Raw genomic sequence first — 17,480 nt, forward strand, 5'->3', positions numbered from 1 at the left:
AGCTGTTCTCACATTAGCTTATTGCGATAAACATAAACCATTGTTGCCTAATTACCAATTATTCATTACACCTGTCTGTAGTATCTACTTTTTTGTGTTTTTCACATATTGTATTTTGCAGTATTTTTAAAATTACAAAATTACTATTTTGCATTTGAAACACATATTACATGTTTCAGAAATACTACCCATCCCTGGGAACAGGCAGATTACATCTTTATAGTTGGCCATATAATGACATACTTAGGTTAATACTGTATTTCACCAGTTAGGGCACAAAAATGGCCAGTAGCTGCACTGTGTAGCCTATCTTGACATGTCTTTAAGTTTTGGGTTACAATATACAGGTAGTGGGCTCTCTGTTGATTTTAATGAGTAGGCCTAAGCCTAAAGTTACAGCATTTCTATCACAATTGACCAGACTTTGACCTTTTGTCTTCTTTTAACAAAATTCTGGCTATGATTGTTCCTTGTATTGCATCATGAGCCATCACTGCACCTATTGCATTCTACTGTAGCATTAAGCCTAGCTCAGTCATTATGTTGTACCACCACCCTCCATTAGAAGTGCAATGAGCTGCATTGAGCATGATAAACTGCATTTAGAATTCCAAATCCATATTTCCAGATATTTTGGTAAAAGTAACTTGAAAGTAATACAATAGTAGTGTAATGCCTTACAATTCAGAGACAGTAATATTATAATGTAATGAATTACTTTGAATAAGTAATACATAATATATTACGATTTTGAAGTAACTTGCCCAACACTGATTAAACCACATGTCACTGCTTGACTAAATGAAAAATATAGGCTACTGAACATGCATGGAGATCGTCATAGTTGACAGAAATTACGATACTGATTATATAATAACCTATAGGTCCAAATCTAAATGTTTGGGTTCAGTTTATGAAGTGTTGCTACAGCATGATACTGTGTGTTTGTTATTTATGGGGGGGAATCAGGGGGGGATTTTGGTATCGGTGGGCTTGTGTGTGGTTGGGGGGGGGGTCGTCGGTCCAGTAGTGGGCCGGTCCAGGAGAAAATTGCCAGGGCCGAATTTTGTTCCCAGTCCGACCCTGCTCAAGCATGAATGAGTTTGTAAGTTAGGCTACGATGTACATAGACGGAATATGATTATTCTAAAGTTTCACTTGTAAGTAGCCTTCAGTTTAACATATTTATCTAACACTGTATATCTTTCTTCTATTTCTGTTAGGTGCTGCTTCACTCAACTGGATGGTCAGGCTGACTGCAACCGTAGGCCTACTGAATAGATGGCAGGGAAGCACAGCACACGGGAATTTATAAATGAAGAAGAGTGAATAAATGCACTTGCTTTTCAAACTGATAACAAGTTGTCAATGGTTATTTATGCAAGCTTGTGTAGCCTAAACCAGACATACCTAGGCCTAGCCAAATATATCCTGGCTGTAGATAAAGCAGGGTATGAATTTCCCAATATTTTGCCAGATTTATAGTGGTTTACTGCGGTTTAATATGAATTGAAATACCATTGAAATCGCATTGATCTTTAGTTTGGTTGTAATTTCAACATTGTTTCAATATTTATTTTAATTGAAATACAATTGAAATTCCGCTGGTCTATAGTTAATAAATCAACATTGTTTCAATATTAACTGAGGGTGCAAACTGATGTTAAATCAACATCGAAATCCGACATTGATTCAATGATTTATGGTTGACAATGTAATGTTGATTCTACATAGTTTCAATGCCCGTCTGCTATCTGGGACATTTATAGTTACCATCAGACATACTCAGAAAGGACGTCGTGGGTTGCGGACGTATCATTTTTGACTAGGCGGTCTCTTAATTTAGGAGCACGCTTAAAAACCAGCTTAGGTTTTTCTGGAAAAACTCATAAGTTTAGGGTCCGAATCAATAATATGCCAGTGTTTGTAGACAGCTTTTCTGAATTCTGACACAAGCGGAGAATATTTTATGCAACATATGGGACTTGGATCTTTGGTGCGCTTTTTTGATCGAAGACACTCCTCTTGTGTTGTGTGATCAAAACGTATTTTGGCCGAATCAACCCAGTCCTGTTTATAACCTCTATTGAGGAATCTTTTAGTCAAGTCTGCAGCCATGCGCAAAGTATTATCGCTGCATATTCTGCGCACACGGTGGAACTGACTGATCGGAAGACTTTTGACCAGCGGCCTATGATGAAAACTATCCCCATGCAAAATAGTATTGCGATCCGTAGGCTTGAGAAACAGATCGGTTTTCAGAGTCGTACCTTCTTTGTATACCTGAATGTTTATCATATTCCAAAGTAAATTTCAAATGTTCGTTACAAGAGTTGAGATACTCGTGATACTATTGATTGATCCCTGTTTTAAGTATATTGTTTTGTATTTGTTAATGGTAACCATAACCATCATCATCATAATGTGGTATTTTCTTATGCACTTGAAACAAAGAATAAAAATGTTTCTTTAAACGTAGTACCACTTTAAACACATCACACACTGAACAGAAAAGTAGCTTCCTGATTATGTGTAAAATGTTTACAGAGTATGTAGTAGGTCCATGTTCTCATATTTTTACAGCTGACATGAAGGCTGCAGTATTACATTTTTCATTTATAATGGAGCACCCTCTCTGGTGAAAGACTTGCAAGCCTGTGGTAGAGGCATACGATTACAGACATTGAGAGAGCCTATCAATGAGTTGTCACAGTTTTCAATTTAGACGTATTATTTTGAAATGATGTAGGCCTACGTCTACGGGAGGATTTACACATCACTGGCAAGACCTGATCAAATCATACGAATGCAAAATGCTTCTCCAGCAGTGCAATCGCAGGTAACAACGATACCTTAACGCATTTTCAGATACCGCTGTTCTGAGCATACTAAGCAAATTGGCCATTTGTAACTTTGAATCCCTCCTCACGTTAAGCTACGTTCCAATAATGTGTTCACTAAAACACAAGTAAAGTTATTTGTCGGGCTGATTCATAAATGGGCATACCGAGGTTGTCGACCTAGCAGGCTAGGTGGCGTTTATTGCCATTCGCAAAACTAAGCAGGAGTTAACATTAATGAAACTTAACATCGCCTTCTCCAGTGACAAAGTGTATTCAAATGAGGTTGCAACGATGATCACTGGTTACGTTAAACCATTTTAAACAAGTAGGACTGTAAATGATGGTGACTATGGCTAACGTCACTTTGGATCAATATAGCAGAGCCCTTTACTTTACCTATCAACTGGCTAATGCTAGCATGATGTAGCATGCTATGAGCTAATATACTTAGCATCTACGAAAGAACAGCACATATCTTTTTTCACAAAGAATCTGTAACAACTCACAACGATGTCTCTTACAAACAACTACACAATGTATGACTATCAATATGTATTTAGTCAGACTGTGATAAGATATAGCCTAATGATAATAACAGCAACACTTATTTAGGTTAGATTATGTGTCGAAATCAGGTGTTGTTAAAATAAGTGAGCGATGACGTGGTAGTGTCTGCAGCCTAGACGGTAAAACCAGAGACGGTTGATAAAGCGAGACGATTCATAAGAGGGTAAATTCTGGCACGTTGTGACGTGGGGTTCGAAGCAGTCACGCCCATTTAGGAGTCTAGCGGTAGGTCCAGTGTCTATGTATTCCTATGGCAGAAATGAACATTTTCACGGAATATGACCAATCCCTTAGCCCTACATTCAGCGATGTAAGTTTTGAACCCATTTTCTAGAAGCCACATGTCTCCCTAACATTCCGACATTGAAATTGTATTTTCCAACGAAACAAATAAAGACAAAAATAGCTTTGTTCGTGATCTGTCACTGTCTCCTCAAAGCTCTGGGGCCTCATTACAGAAACGTCCTAACTCTGAAATCCTATCCTAACTTAAGTTAGGAAGGCATTTAGGGGTTTTGGTATTACAGAAGCAGGTTTCCTAACTTAACTTAGGATGAGGTCCTATCTTATCTTAAGATAGGAATTTAGCCATTACAGAATCATCCTAAGTTAGGAAATTCCTAACTTAGGATGCCTAAATTAGGTTGCCATTCACCCTGTCCTAAATCAAAATAACTGTCACTAACTGAAAAAAATATGGCAGCAGCACTGCTTGTAGGTATCTTTGACAATGAAGATGAACACATTAACAGAAATGTAATGGCAGAAAGGCTACTTAGACCGCATAATGATGTGTTACATTTTCCAGACCGTGTTTTAATTTCATTTTATCGTCTGCCAAGACATTTAATTTTGAATTTGGTGGAAGAACTACGTCCAGTTCTGGAGAGGCCTACAAGGAGACATGCCAGTGCTTGTGCAGGTAACAAATGCTCTGCGTTTTTTTGCCAAGGGTGACTTCCAGACTGAGGTTGCAAGCCTGTCTTCAGTGTCACAGCCGTGTATTTCACGCAACCTCATGGAAGTCACCAAAGCCATCTGCAATCTGGCACCAAATTATATTCAGTTTCCGCGTGGAGAAGAGCTTCTGCGGATAAAGGAGGAGTTTTTACAACTGAGTGGAATGCCAGGGGTAGTTGGGCTTATTGATGGGTCACTTTTTCCAATCAAAGCTCCAAGTGGCCCAAGTGAGCCGGCATACGTGTGCTGTAAAGGATACCATGCCATTAACGTTCAGGCCATAGGGGACCAAAATATGGTTATACGGCATTTGTTGGCAAAGTGGCCTGGATCCATCCACGATTCATTCATATTCAACACCAGGTAGGTCCTTGACACTAACATAAATTTTTGTTTTACAGACTTCATTATAGGCTTCACTCAAATACTATTTAAAATATGAAATGTGCCCATTTACAGTGATATCAATGCTTACCTGGGTGAGGGCAGGGCAAGTGGATGGCTTTTGGGAGACTCGGGATACCCCTTGAAACCCTACCTAATGACACCAGTCATGAATGAGCAGACAGAGGCCGAGAGGAAGTATAATGTGGCACACAAAAGGTGCCGTAGCCGTCAGGAGAGGCTTTATGGTATATGGAAAGGAAGGTGAGACATACTGCTTTGATGCATTCAATAGTGTAGATAAGGAGTGTGTAGTAACCCTGAAGAAGAAGCTAGTGTTAAACCATACACTTCAAAAGCAATGTAGCAAATGTATAAGTTTAATATGATTTAATATTAATATGGACTATAACATCATACCAAAAATTAAAGCCTGTTACCATGATGGCAATACAAACTAACTGGTTAATTGGTGCAGTGCTGGTTAATTTATGTTGTTGTAGATGGAGATGCCATGATAAGAGTGGGGGATATCTTCAGTATTCCCCTGAGAGAGTGGTGATGTTTGTGAAGGCCACTGCTGTGCTGCACAACATATGCAGGATGGCTAATCTCCCGGACCCTGAAAACATCCCGGTTGAAGATGTGGAGGAAGGCCATGATGGCATAGGCCTACAGAACTGCCAGAAACAACTTAATTGCACATTATTTTACAAGATAATTAAAGACAAAACATTGCAGTTTGATTTAAAATATTTATATATGACAATATTAAATAAATACATTTAAATAAGTGTGCATTTTTTTTTATAGTTCAGAGAGATCGACAATGTTGTTCCCTCGATTTTTTAAATACTCCTTCATAAATTCGAATTTTTCTTTTTCCAATTGCAGTCTCTCCTTATCAATATTTACTTTTTCTCTCATTACCAGCAGCTTCTCCTTCTCCAACTCCAGAAGCTCCTCTTGTAGGCCTATGTGCTTCTTCTTTTTAGCTGTAGGGAAGAATTAAAAACTGTGAATCTTAGATTCAGAATCTAGGCACCTTTCCTTGAACAGCATAGACTAAACGGGACATTACAGTACATACCTTAACTGTTCATATGGAGTAGCATACAGTTGAGACAGCATCATTGTAAAAATGCACCTCATAGCCTATTTATTTTAAATTACCATCAACGTTGAATTTGACTTACCAGGTGATGGGATGACAATTGCTGGTGGCAGATTCATAGTGTCACACTCTGAATCCATCAGCGTTAATATGACCCTTCTCGATTCAGGGTCAGACGATGTCGACTGACACACCTAGCCACTTCTCTGCTCACACAGCTCATCCAGTCCCACCTCCGTGCCGGTTGCAATGCCTATGATACACAAATGATTTCACGTTAGGGAGTTGTCAGCGTTGGCTTTTCTTTTGCTGTCTACATAGCTCTAGGCCTACATAGACTGTATTTTGTCTGGTTCGACACAAGTAACATGTAGCTTCTGTTGGCCCTATTCTAGGGTTACTATGTAGCCACTCCTCCAGGTAGCCGTTACGCTGCTACATTTTAGATTATCATCGTTAACGTTACATCGTAGCACTAGCTAGCTGACGTCTGTAGCCTGCTACACCGCCCCCAAAATGTAGACACACTGACACTAGTTGACATTAGTTCATACCAATTATGAGGTCCACTCTTTAGGTATATGCCCAACCTAAACTTAGCGCTAGCGTTCTTGTCGTTTAGACATGATATGTCTTACTGAAGACAAACTTTAATAACATTAGTTGCGATTGCCAAGCTAGCAGCTGGCTAATTTGCGATGGAAGCTAGTGCTGAAATCAACTTACCTTTGGTGTAAATTGACCCATGACGGCCAGGATCTTCTCCTCCTGTGAGGTTAGGGGCTTCACTTCGGGCAAACCAGCCCCCGTCTTTGCTTGGTCCCTCCTTTGTAAGACCCCCCTGATCTTAGCATCACTTGCTAGAGAGGACCACTTTTTCTTTGTACTCTCCACCGTCCTCAGCATCCCACAAACCGCTGAGACAGAGTCCGCCACCTCTTTCCAGTGTCTATCTTTAGACTGCGACGTTACGGTCATTGAAAATTTACCGAACAATAAATGTTTCCTGTCTTCCACCGCCTGAACTAATGCCTCCAACTCGTCTTGGCTGAAATTAAAAGCCCTCCTCTTCTTATCAGCTGGACCTGCCATGACCGTAGCTTGCTGTTTCGTTTAGGCTTTCGTTAGGCTTTAACATTAACTTTTAAGCTCATTTGTCGTTACAGTTATGCGTTCTATCAGTGTCGTGCACATTCCAAGTGCAGAAAAAGACATAAACTGTTGATAGCCGTCGAAAAATCAGATTGATAGAACATTTAGGATTTTCCTAAATAAAGATAAGATAGGAAGCCACAGATAAGATAGGAAACGGACATTAGGTTAGGCACTGCTTCTGTAATAGGAAGTTAGGATTTTTCCTATCTTTGGTTTCCTAACTTAAATTAGGATGAGCAGTTAGGATTATTTCTGTAATGAGGCCCCTGGTGCACAGCCACCTGTTCTCAGAGGCTCTAGACTCAGAGATGGTTGATAAACTAACCTAACATATTTTTTGCTAGAACTAGTAGACTACCACAAAGTTGCTGAACATATGTTATTTCAGGTTTGTTTGCAACAATATATAAGTTTAACCAAAGTTCTTAGCTGCTAGCTAGCTAGCGAACATTCCCATTCACTTTCCGTTTACTATGCTAACGTTAGCTAGCTAGCTAGCTAGCTCGGTTAACGGGGCAAAATGAAATTATTCATTGCGTGTCCGAAAGAGTGTTTCATTGGCATCACACACAAACAATGACTGTAAAATAGTATACAAAATTATATGTATATGTTATTATTGCTTATTCAGAGAAAAGTTTATGTTTTGACACGCCTATTTAGGAGTCCGGAACTAGTGCCATTTCGTTCCATTGATGAATCGTCTTATGATTCATCTTAGTTAACTATAGAATCTTTGGTAAAACATAATGGACAAAGCGTCGTGTCTGCAGCCAGCCAGCTGTCAATCATGGGTGTAAACACGCCCTTTTTAGATTTGTTAATATAACATTAAAAAAAATAATTTCAGCGAGAAAAGAAAAATTGTGTGTATTGAAGCATCTTGAAAACTATTTTTTCGAATAAAAAGTTGTTGATACAAAAATAGTTTTAGGTGAGAAAAGTGACACGGAAAGTTGGCTACTTGGCCATTGAAATACATGGGGATGGGCGGAGTTACACATTGTACTGCAGCCAGCCACCAGGGGGCTCTGGACTAACGCTCGCATCACTCTTAACAGACGGCACACTGTCCAGTTCTATATATACAGTCTATGGAGGCGACAGATCGGCCTGACAGACGACTTTTAGCGGGTCGAAGTAGCTCTCGTGCGTGTCGTCTCTTCACGAGTGACTTGGCACTTACCGTCTTTCTAGTCTTCTCCTCTGAATATTTCTTCTTTTGGGCAATAGCGAGGTCTTTGCCTTGATGACAGACCAGCCTTTTCGACCCAACAAACATGAATGGGATTCCGGTGTAAGGAATGGCTGGCATACCCGATCCCCCTGTCCACTCACAGTATACACGGCTGACGTGCGAAGGTGCCCATTCTGTGTTGACAAGCACCGGCGGTGTTATTAAAAACCCGTAGCCTACTTGTACATCGTTTCTCAAACAAACTATGTAGCTTTACCTTTGTTATTGAAGTTACAGTCAACAGAAAGGGTTATGAACTTTGATCTCGACTCGTCCTCCACTCCCTGTACGAAAGTATTTAAGTCGGAGAGATTTTCAAAAGTCGTCATTTTGCTGATTTGCCGCGCTAGTGTTTTAAAAACTGAAGTGACAGCTACGACTAGAACGTCAGCTGAGGCGAAGCTGGAGCGTCATCGGTTGCTTAACAACGCAACAATCGGCATCTGCATCGAACGTTCGGAACGACCGCCCCTGTCCGTCCTGCTGATCCATTCTAGCATCAACCGCTAAGTAAGGGCAGAGCCATATATGGCTCTGAGTAAGGGATAATGTATAGAACGCCACAATAACGCCACAATAAACTCCCCACGGCGTCTATCGTTTTTCCAACCCAGTTTAGATTAACTTCCGCATGACACGGTGTTCGTTCGCATGGAAACAGAAATAGAGCGTTATAGCTGTCACTGGCTGCCACTCGCGGCTGTCATTAGAATTAGAGTTAGACACTGGCGGGATTTTCTCACATTTTTATGTTAGCCTGCATGGCTATAGAGTGGTGAAGTCCCGCCCCTTCCGTTTGCCTTCATGGGACCTATCTTTCAAAAAAATTTGAACGCAGTCTATGGCGAAAAAGAAATTATTTTCTGGTCCCGGTTGACTTGTGCCTTGAATTACCCATATGATGTTTGTCGATTTTAAAGACAATTTTTCATGTAAAGACATTTGCAGTTTGTTTCGTAACTATTGAATTACAACATTGTAAAAGATCGTAATTCCAACGACTACAAACCCATCAGTCGCGCTAGTGTAGCAGAACTACTTTTTCTCTGCACTTTTTTTTATTAAAACAGTATTTTATAAATTAACAATTAAAAACATTTAAAAACCCATTAAAACCAATAAGAATTAAAACCCCTTCCCCTTGTTCTCCGTGCCTGCCGTCACTTATGCATACATCTCCCAGAACTGTGCGCTTCTGGTGCCCGCCTCTCTCTGGTTACCTGTGCAGTGACGCGCACAGGGAAGTATTTTTATGAATGGCCAAGCGGTAGTGGAGAGAGAGAAGTCAATGGCGGTGGATGATACACGGGAGATGTTTTCGTTATTTAAAAGTTTTTGGAGTGATTGCACGTCTTAAAAATAGCCCCGTCTTCACGTCTGAAGATCCCCTAATGGATTTACCCGGACCGCGTTGCCTGACACTTCTCAAAAGAGGAGTCCAACGTTGTTTTGACGGAGCTGTATGGAATCTATCACTTCCAGAGAGGAACAGACAGCGCAGGAACTGGCGGGTTTGAAAGTTTGCCCTTGTCATGACCAAAAATGCCTGTTCAATGAAATGTTCATTGAAAACCCGGTCTCCCTGTTTCACCTAAAACGCAACCACCTCCAAATCCCTAACTTCCTCCCCCCGGCCAACCACAACTCTATTTTCCGTTTCTAAACCTTTTTCCTTTTTCTCAATTTTCCCCTTTCACCATTTCTTCGTATTTGTGACTGACTTTGAAAGCCTAAAAGTCTATGCGCTGCTGCGCGCTTGCTGGTTGACACATGAATGCAGTGAAATTTCCTTTTCCTTGTTTCGTCGACTTTTGACTGAAACTTATTCTGTTTTCTGTTGCTGAAGTGTTGGGTATTACCAATATTAACGAACATTTAGTGCAAGGCTCTAAATTAACATTGTTTATTTTATTTCTGTTGCATTCACCGTTGGTGGAGATGTGTGCTGTGGGCTCTGGCTGCGCCCTTTATTCTTTCTGGTTGAAGCTTTTTGTTTGAAGGAAACTTGAAATTACCAACAGAACCTTTCTGCTTTTTCCTTGCTCAATACACTGATTACGAACTGATAAGAAATTGCCGAACTTTCGTCTCTTTTCTTTGCATACACGCACCCACGCACATACATTCACACGCACACACAAAAGTAAGCTGGCGTGATTGAAGGCCTTTTTTTCAGCCCGGTTTTAGTCACGTTACAACGTTAGCTATCAGTCCGGGATCCAGTAATTTTGTGTCGCGCCTGGTCTTTTTTGCAAGAAAGGTAAGGTTAACCATATTTGATGTCTTCTAATCACATAATTTCTACCATTTGCATTGTGTAATGTTTAGGTTGTCCTAATGTGTCATTACAGTCTTTACAATAACTATGCCAGGTTAGTGCTAGTTATACAACAATTGGGTTCTATGGAACTATTTATTTGTTTCTGATTGGCCGAGAGACGTTCCATGAGTTGGAATATCCCTGGACATTTCAACTCAGACCTTGCACAGCTAATAATAAATCACTCCGCGATAAAATGCGAAGATTTGACACAATTTTCTCATCCCAGCTCTCCACTATTTCAAGCAATGGGTTACTCCTTAGCAAACCATAACGAAACAGTGCTTCACCACATCTGTGGATTAAGCCACACAGTCAACTCAATGTAAGTAAGATAAACAAGGATGCTAATTGTTCTTAGCATTGCCAGCATTGTGTATAATATGATTGTCACTTGGAGGAGACTAACGTTAGCATAATTAGCTAACCGCTGCTAACGTGCTAGCATCGTCACATCAGGCTGTGCACAGTAATATAACATTTATTCACCATAAATTAGTAAAGTTGAGTGGTTCTGCAATGTAGACAATGTTTCCGTTTTTTTGCAATTCCATGTCCCTTACATGACATGGCCCATTGTCCTTGTAACATGCATTCAGCAAACCTAGATATGAATGTGATTTCAGCCCGACTTTCAAAATTTTCTTTCAAGAAGACATGTAAACCACCAAGACCCGTAACGAGGGATCTGGAATGTTGGTTACCTAGCAACCAAGATGCTGTCTATTGAAAAGGGAACTATTTTTTGATGCGTAAGAACGATGTCGAAATTAACATTTTTAAACAATAATGGGGTGTTTTCAGATTATTTAGTTTGTTGTAGAATTGTTGTATAATAATTTACCTGTTGTTGCCTGCGCCACTCGGCCTCCGGCCTTGTGGCTACGGCCGAACAACACCCGTGGGAATATCCATGACCAACCAACCCCACTCTCACTCGTGCTATATTGCTTAAGTAGCACACTAGCGCTACATTTTACATGACTAGCAAAAATACAGTTTTTTAACCTTGTTTGTTGCGTCAGTCAGTTTAGTTCAGTTCCGGACAGACTAGCAGTATTTTGTCCTGTAATATTTTAGTAGCAGCCTAACGTTATATCCAACTCTACCCTCTTTCCAACGTGTAGCCTAATGGTAACGTACAGTACTTGTTTAGGCTAGCAGCTTGTTGACGTCTAGTAGCCTAATGAGCCGCTGGTCTAGGCTTTTTCGTAAATGCAAGCCGAAGTGACAAGTGACGAACTGACTTATTTTCAATGACACCTACCACATAAGGGCGAGAAACTGATGTGTGGGCTTATCCTAACAGACAGACCGCACTACTGTTGATACATTTTAACTGTACATTTTCGTGCAGAATAACGTTATTTTGGGGCGCATTGAGAAAGGGGGCAAAGTGAAGTGAACTATTTTGCACTCTGTTATGATACTGTCAGGTCTAGGGTAACACTATGGCTAATATGCAACTTTTCATTTACAGAATGAGAGAATTTGATGAGAGTGAGGCACTAACAGTTAAGAAAGTGGATGAGGGTTGTAAAACAAATTGGAACTGGTCTTGGTTACAGGTTGAAACGGAGATTGAGGTCAAGACAGCCAAACACAAATTCAAAATGTCAGACTTTTTTAAAAAAATTGAAAAAAAAGGGACATGCCAAATGTACTTTCTGCATGAAAGAGATTAATTATGCTAACAAGGGAGTGCATGCTCTGTTGAATCACTTCCAGAGTGCTATACACACAGAGAGAGTGGCTACCATCATATCTACCCAGTGTGGCCCAGCTCCTCTGTCAAGACAAGCCAGCTACCAGCCAAAGTCAGGCCCCAGCAGACAGAATAAGGGAAGGAACTGGGACAGTGTATTTTTATATAAAGAACATTTTTGTGTGAATAGGGTGAGCCCTGGATGGCAGAGGTGCAGTGGCGATTTTTAACAAGGGTGGCACTGGTGAGGCACTGATTAATTCAAGGGTGGCATGAGGCAAAACAACCAGATAAACAGAAACAGGCTCAAGATGTGAAATTAGCACAAATACATTAGGGAAACCAGACACAAACGCCATACTCATAAATTGAAAGAAAAAAAACCCACAAATATCTTACTCTCACATAAAATGTCTTTGTATTTGAATAAAATAATACAAACATATTAAAGTTAATTATCTAAGTTGTCTGTCCCTGGGCTATGCTGTGCTAAAACAAATTCCATCATGGGGACATTAAAAAATATAATCCATTTTATTCTATTCTATTAAATGAAGATATACAAATATACTCATCCAATACATTTTCCCCCCACAATAACTTATATCTATGTGCATCTATTTTTGTAGCTGTTAAAATAATTTGACCTGCCTTTTTGTCTATTTGTTTATTTTCTTTAAATAAGATTTTCTTTAAGTTCTCAAGAAACTTGAGGGTGGTATGAAGGAGTGTATTGTGTATGTGAGCAATTTCATCTTCCTAAATCTCAATATTATGATCACAACAATTGTGGGCAAATTATTAATTACATTTTCACGTGGGGTAACTTGTTGCAGGGCAACCACAAAACCAATAAAACAGGTATTGGGGACGAAATAAGCATACAGTTTAGCCTAAGCTATGTAAACTTCCAATAATTTCAATATTTTACAACAAATGCTTGACTGGTTGAATGGTCATACATGTCATCAGAATATCGCTACCTGTAGCCTAGATGCGACGAGTGTTTAATGAGTAGGCCTAAGCTTGATGAACCATAAATGAAAAGTTTTCTTAACATTACATTAGGACATTATTACCATTAAACACTTTTACAGTATAGGCCTAGCCTACAGTTAACACTTAATGACCTATCAAATGTCGGCGACTTAAGTGTGTGATTAGATAAATAGGCACTGGCAGATGCAATAGGTAAATAGATATCTTTGCGTGTTAGCACAAGCAGTAGTCTGTAGGCCAATAAAGGCAAGCGTGTTTGCCACTTACAGTACATTTCTGACGTCTGATACTTCAAACTGCTGCAAGTGCATCAAGAAAGGTCCTGCCTTAGACCATGTTAATGGCCAATTGTAGACTAAGATTTGGGGGTGGCCAATCGAATCTCAAGGGTGGCCTGTGCCACCTGGAGCCACCCCTCTGAGTCCGCCCCTGCAGAGGTGGTGGCAAAATGTAATTATATGATTTTATATGATTTCCTGTGGGGGCGTGGGCTTCGATAATCTCACTCCTTTTTCACCATACCTCTGTTTGCATCCCTGCAGATGAGAGTTGTTAGTGGCCTAGCTGCTAGCTAGGTAGATAACATTATTTACATTTAATATGCATGTAGTGTTGATATAAATGGAAAGAGGACCAGTAAAACAAATGAATGTAGTAATAGATATGTAAGTTATCCTGCACCCTGATTTAAGGAACTGCAGTTTAGTATAGCCATTGTCATTAACAGACTTGTCATATAATGGATGTGAAAGAGGGCAATTATGCATTTGGGGAATTGGGGTATGATGCACTTGTGAAGGTTGTGAAGGGCAGTATAGTGTTTGGCTATGGCTACATGTTATTTATTTCATAGCCCTTATTTGCCCCTTGTTTGATGTACCTGAATTACGATGAACTATGTGTTTATTTAAGATGCATATGAGTGTAGTAGTGCTTCAGTGATGGTCTTTTTATGTTCTGTGTGTTTTGCAAGTTATTAATCTAAGTCTCCCTCTGTTCAAAATGCGTGTGCTTGATGTTGCTCCCCTGCCAAGAAAAGCGTAGGACCGACCCTGCACACATACACCTATAGAAAACGCACAAGTAGAATCACATATAGCATTATGATATGTGTGCATATATTTGTGTCTTTAACTGTGACTAGTTTATCCCCTCTTTTTATGTGTCTGTTGATATGATTGTGTAGTGGGCTCCATCAACCATCCGGGGCAAAGTCAGTCTGTCCTGATTGCACTACCTGCTAATTGATGACGTCTAGAAGCCATGGCTGGTGCTCTCAACGTGGCGTAAGTGTTTGTGTGTTTTGAATGTATTTATTTGTATCATGGTGAGGGTATGACTATGTTATGAATGCTCTAATTTGTTTGACATATGTGCAATGTAATGCATTAATACAGAAATTAATCATGATTATTGCAGCTACTGAAAATAGTCTTGATTTTGCAATATAGCCATGTTTACCATTGTGTTGGTGGCAATGTGAGCAGTGTTGTGAATATCTGCCAAACTAATCAATCATTATTTCAAATGTATAAATTCAATCTTTTATTAACAGAGCCCTCACAAATAAACTGATATCAGGAATTAGCATACAGTAGATGATGGTGGCAAGGGTGCCTTCACAATGGAATTATAATATTTGTTTGTACACCTGATTGACTTACCTTACTTATTTTTTAATGCTCTTTTTTTTTTTTTTATCACACTCAACAATGACAAGATGTATGGCAATTGCGGTTTTATTTTTTTTTGGTGCCATCCAACAGTCTCAGTGTGGAGCCAAAGGCTGCTATTGCAGGTCAGATGGGAGATTATCTATGTGTAACAAGGTGATACATAGGAAGGGCCAAGGGGCCAATCACAGTAGCCTGACTACGCCACCCTAAAGCCTAATGCGTCAGGGAATCTTTAAGAGCTTGTACCGCTTTCAGGTTCATAACTACACGGTGGAGACATGAATTCCAGAAAAACAATATTTATTAAGACAAAAGGTTGGGAAGTGGAGATCTGAGGGTGGCAGTTATGGACGTCCACACAAATATTTTACATGCAAGCATAAAGAAAAGCTCACCTGTTACACAGCAAAGGCACACCGCAAAGCGATAAGCAATACACAAAACCACACCACACGTATGCTTAGACTAGCCCCCCCTCAGAGCCACCTCCCTACTAAAAACATAAAAGTTAAACAGAAGGACAAGACAGGCAACACAAAAACCAAACATAAAATAACCAAAGCAAAACCAAGACAAGACAGCAGCACGACCCATGTTCCCCATCAGCATGACTGTGCTGCCTAAAAGAACAGAACACAGAATATTAAACAATGAAAACACCACAATATACATAACATAAAACCACAAATGTTTATGGGGCGACAGCATACCTGACAGGGGTTACACCAGTGGAGTCTACATTACTACTGGCTACTGCCCCTCTTAAGTAGCACTCCACTGGTGCCAGATTGATTAAATGCCTATGCCCCGCCCCCTTCATTAGTACTTGCAGGTGCTATGGGGAAATAGCAAGCAGAGAAGGTCTACCTGCTACATATGTTAGGCATCAGAAAGGTGGTGTACGCACGAAGGCAGGAGCTGCTGCAGACAGTGTTGCGTTTAGGTATGATATCACGCAGATATACTACTGCTCAAAAGTGTAGGGTCACTTTGAAATGTCCTCTTTCCTCTTTAACAAAAGAAAAGCACCGGACATTTCTAAGTGATTCCAAACTGTATAATTATAGTGTATATAGTACACATCTGTGTTACTTCTAACTATTGCATCTGACTTGCTAGTATGGGTTTGCTTTTATTTGTCATACAAGATGAGCAGTTTGAGTTGTTTGTATTAATTATATTCATGGACGGGGCCAATTGTAATACTGTATATGATTTCTTTCTCTTTTACAGACACCATCAGATTCACCCTACCCTGCAGGACATCTATACCAGAAGAGGATGGACAGAGGCCCAAAATATTTTAAAGGACATTTCACACCCTGACCATGGACTGTTTAAACCATTGAGGTAAAGCAAACGTCTGACGTCTGTTCCCAAATGTCTAAAACAGAAAGACCGAGAAGGAGTTTCTTTCCTCAAGCCATTCACATCCTGAGCACACATAACTCTTTAAACTACATTACTGTACATGGACTTGCCATACTGCACTTACACACACTGAACTCTTTACCCCCTGGGTCATTCCGTGTCAAATCAGATAAGGTTGTTGCTGCACCGTCTCAGGCCTGTAAAATATGTTTTTGTTCAAATGCTATGTCTTTATTGTTAAGTTTGTAAAGCATGCTCATTGCTTTTCTACAAGTATTAATTAAAAAGTTAAAATGGTATTTTCTTTGTTTTTATTGATGTGCTTAAAATCACTTTTCAAAGAACCATTCAAAGAACCAATAATACATTAAAGAACCAGTCATGAGTGAAGAATCTTTAAAATAAGGTTCTATAGAGAACCATAAGGGTCTATAAAGAACCTTTTAATGAAAAGTTCTTCAAAGAACCCTTTTTCTGAAAGGTTATTCACGGAACCCTGAAAGGTGCCTTGAAGAACCATATCATAAGGTTCTTCAAAGATCTATATGGGTCTTCAATAGGGATGGGCAAAGCGAGGCTTTATGAAACACTGAAACGTTCGAAGCAATTGTGCCGAATTGTTCCGAAGCTTTGAAACAATTCTGACACCTCAGAGCTGTTTAGGGTGAAACAAATCTGTCAAATGCTTCGTATTAGAGATGCAGTCTTTAAAGTTCGTGGCTTGCTGTGTTACCTGTGTTCAGTCTTTGTCAAAAGCTAAGCAGCATGCCCTTGGTCAATTACTGGATGGGAGACCACATGAAGTCACAATAAAGGGAGTCTTATTGTTGCCACTATGTGTTCTCTAAATCACTTTCTTCTCATAAAACCTCTCGATTTTTGACCATTCTGAGAGTTTAGTTGAAATTGTATGATTAATGGTGAAGTAAGAAAACATAAACAGATACGATCTGAAACAATACCTTACAAATCAAACGGGGATCGAACCACATTTGAGCAGCCTGGGCTATCGTGCAAAAAACACCCTCACTACCACTACACCATCATGGTTATTGCTTAAGAAAAAGCTACACTGTTAATTGAACGCGCGGGCACGCCTGCCGACACCGGTGAAATGCACCGAAGGTTTCGAAGTGTTTCGAAACACTT

The 17,480-nt window shown here is 39.9% G+C and overlaps 2 protein-coding genes and 1 long non-coding RNA gene across 4 annotated transcripts in view; 2 read left to right on the top strand and 1 right to left on the bottom strand.

Annotated features, from left to right (window-relative positions):
* LOC121677898 (desmoglein-2-like) overlaps positions 1–17,480 on the top strand; it is a 149,353-nt gene that overhangs the window by 62,042 nt on the left and 69,831 nt on the right. The window lies entirely within an intron of this gene.
* Positions 5,951–7,287, bottom strand: LOC121677670 (nuclear apoptosis-inducing factor 1-like). Its single transcript, XM_042056567.1, has 2 exons — positions 6,595–7,287; positions 5,951–6,121 (listed from the first exon to the last, which is right to left on the bottom strand). Exons 1-2 carry the CDS (start codon positions 6,958–6,960, stop codon positions 6,014–6,016), a joined length of 474 nt encoding a protein of 157 aa, XP_041912501.1. The 5' UTR covers positions 6,961–7,287; the 3' UTR covers positions 5,951–6,013.
* On the top strand, positions 9,742–16,628 carry LOC121677680. 2 transcript variants are annotated; one of them, XR_006021071.1, is made up of 3 exons: positions 9,742–10,520; positions 14,471–14,570; positions 16,194–16,628. It is a non-coding gene; the product is annotated as an uncharacterized LOC121677680 (long non-coding RNA). The 2 variants fall into 2 exon arrangements; XR_006021070.1 differs by lacking the exons at positions 9,742–10,520; positions 14,471–14,570 and adding an exon at positions 15,596–15,903.

This window comes from Alosa sapidissima, chromosome 12 (assembly GCF_018492685.1).
Source record: "Alosa sapidissima isolate fAloSap1 chromosome 12, fAloSap1.pri, whole genome shotgun sequence".
Classification (NCBI taxonomy): domain Eukaryota; kingdom Metazoa; phylum Chordata; class Actinopteri; order Clupeiformes; family Clupeidae; genus Alosa; species Alosa sapidissima.

Bases quoted from the DNA above. Each gene is read 5' to 3' on its own strand.
- LOC121677670 (XM_042056567.1), bottom strand. From the start codon at position 6,960: ATGGCAGGTCCAGCTGATAAGAAGAGGAGGGCTTTTAATTTCAGCCAA. The intron at 6,122-6,594 runs GTAAGTTGATTT...TGTGTATCATAG, and splicing joins TGGGTCAATTTACACCAAAG to GCATTGCAACCGGCACGGAG.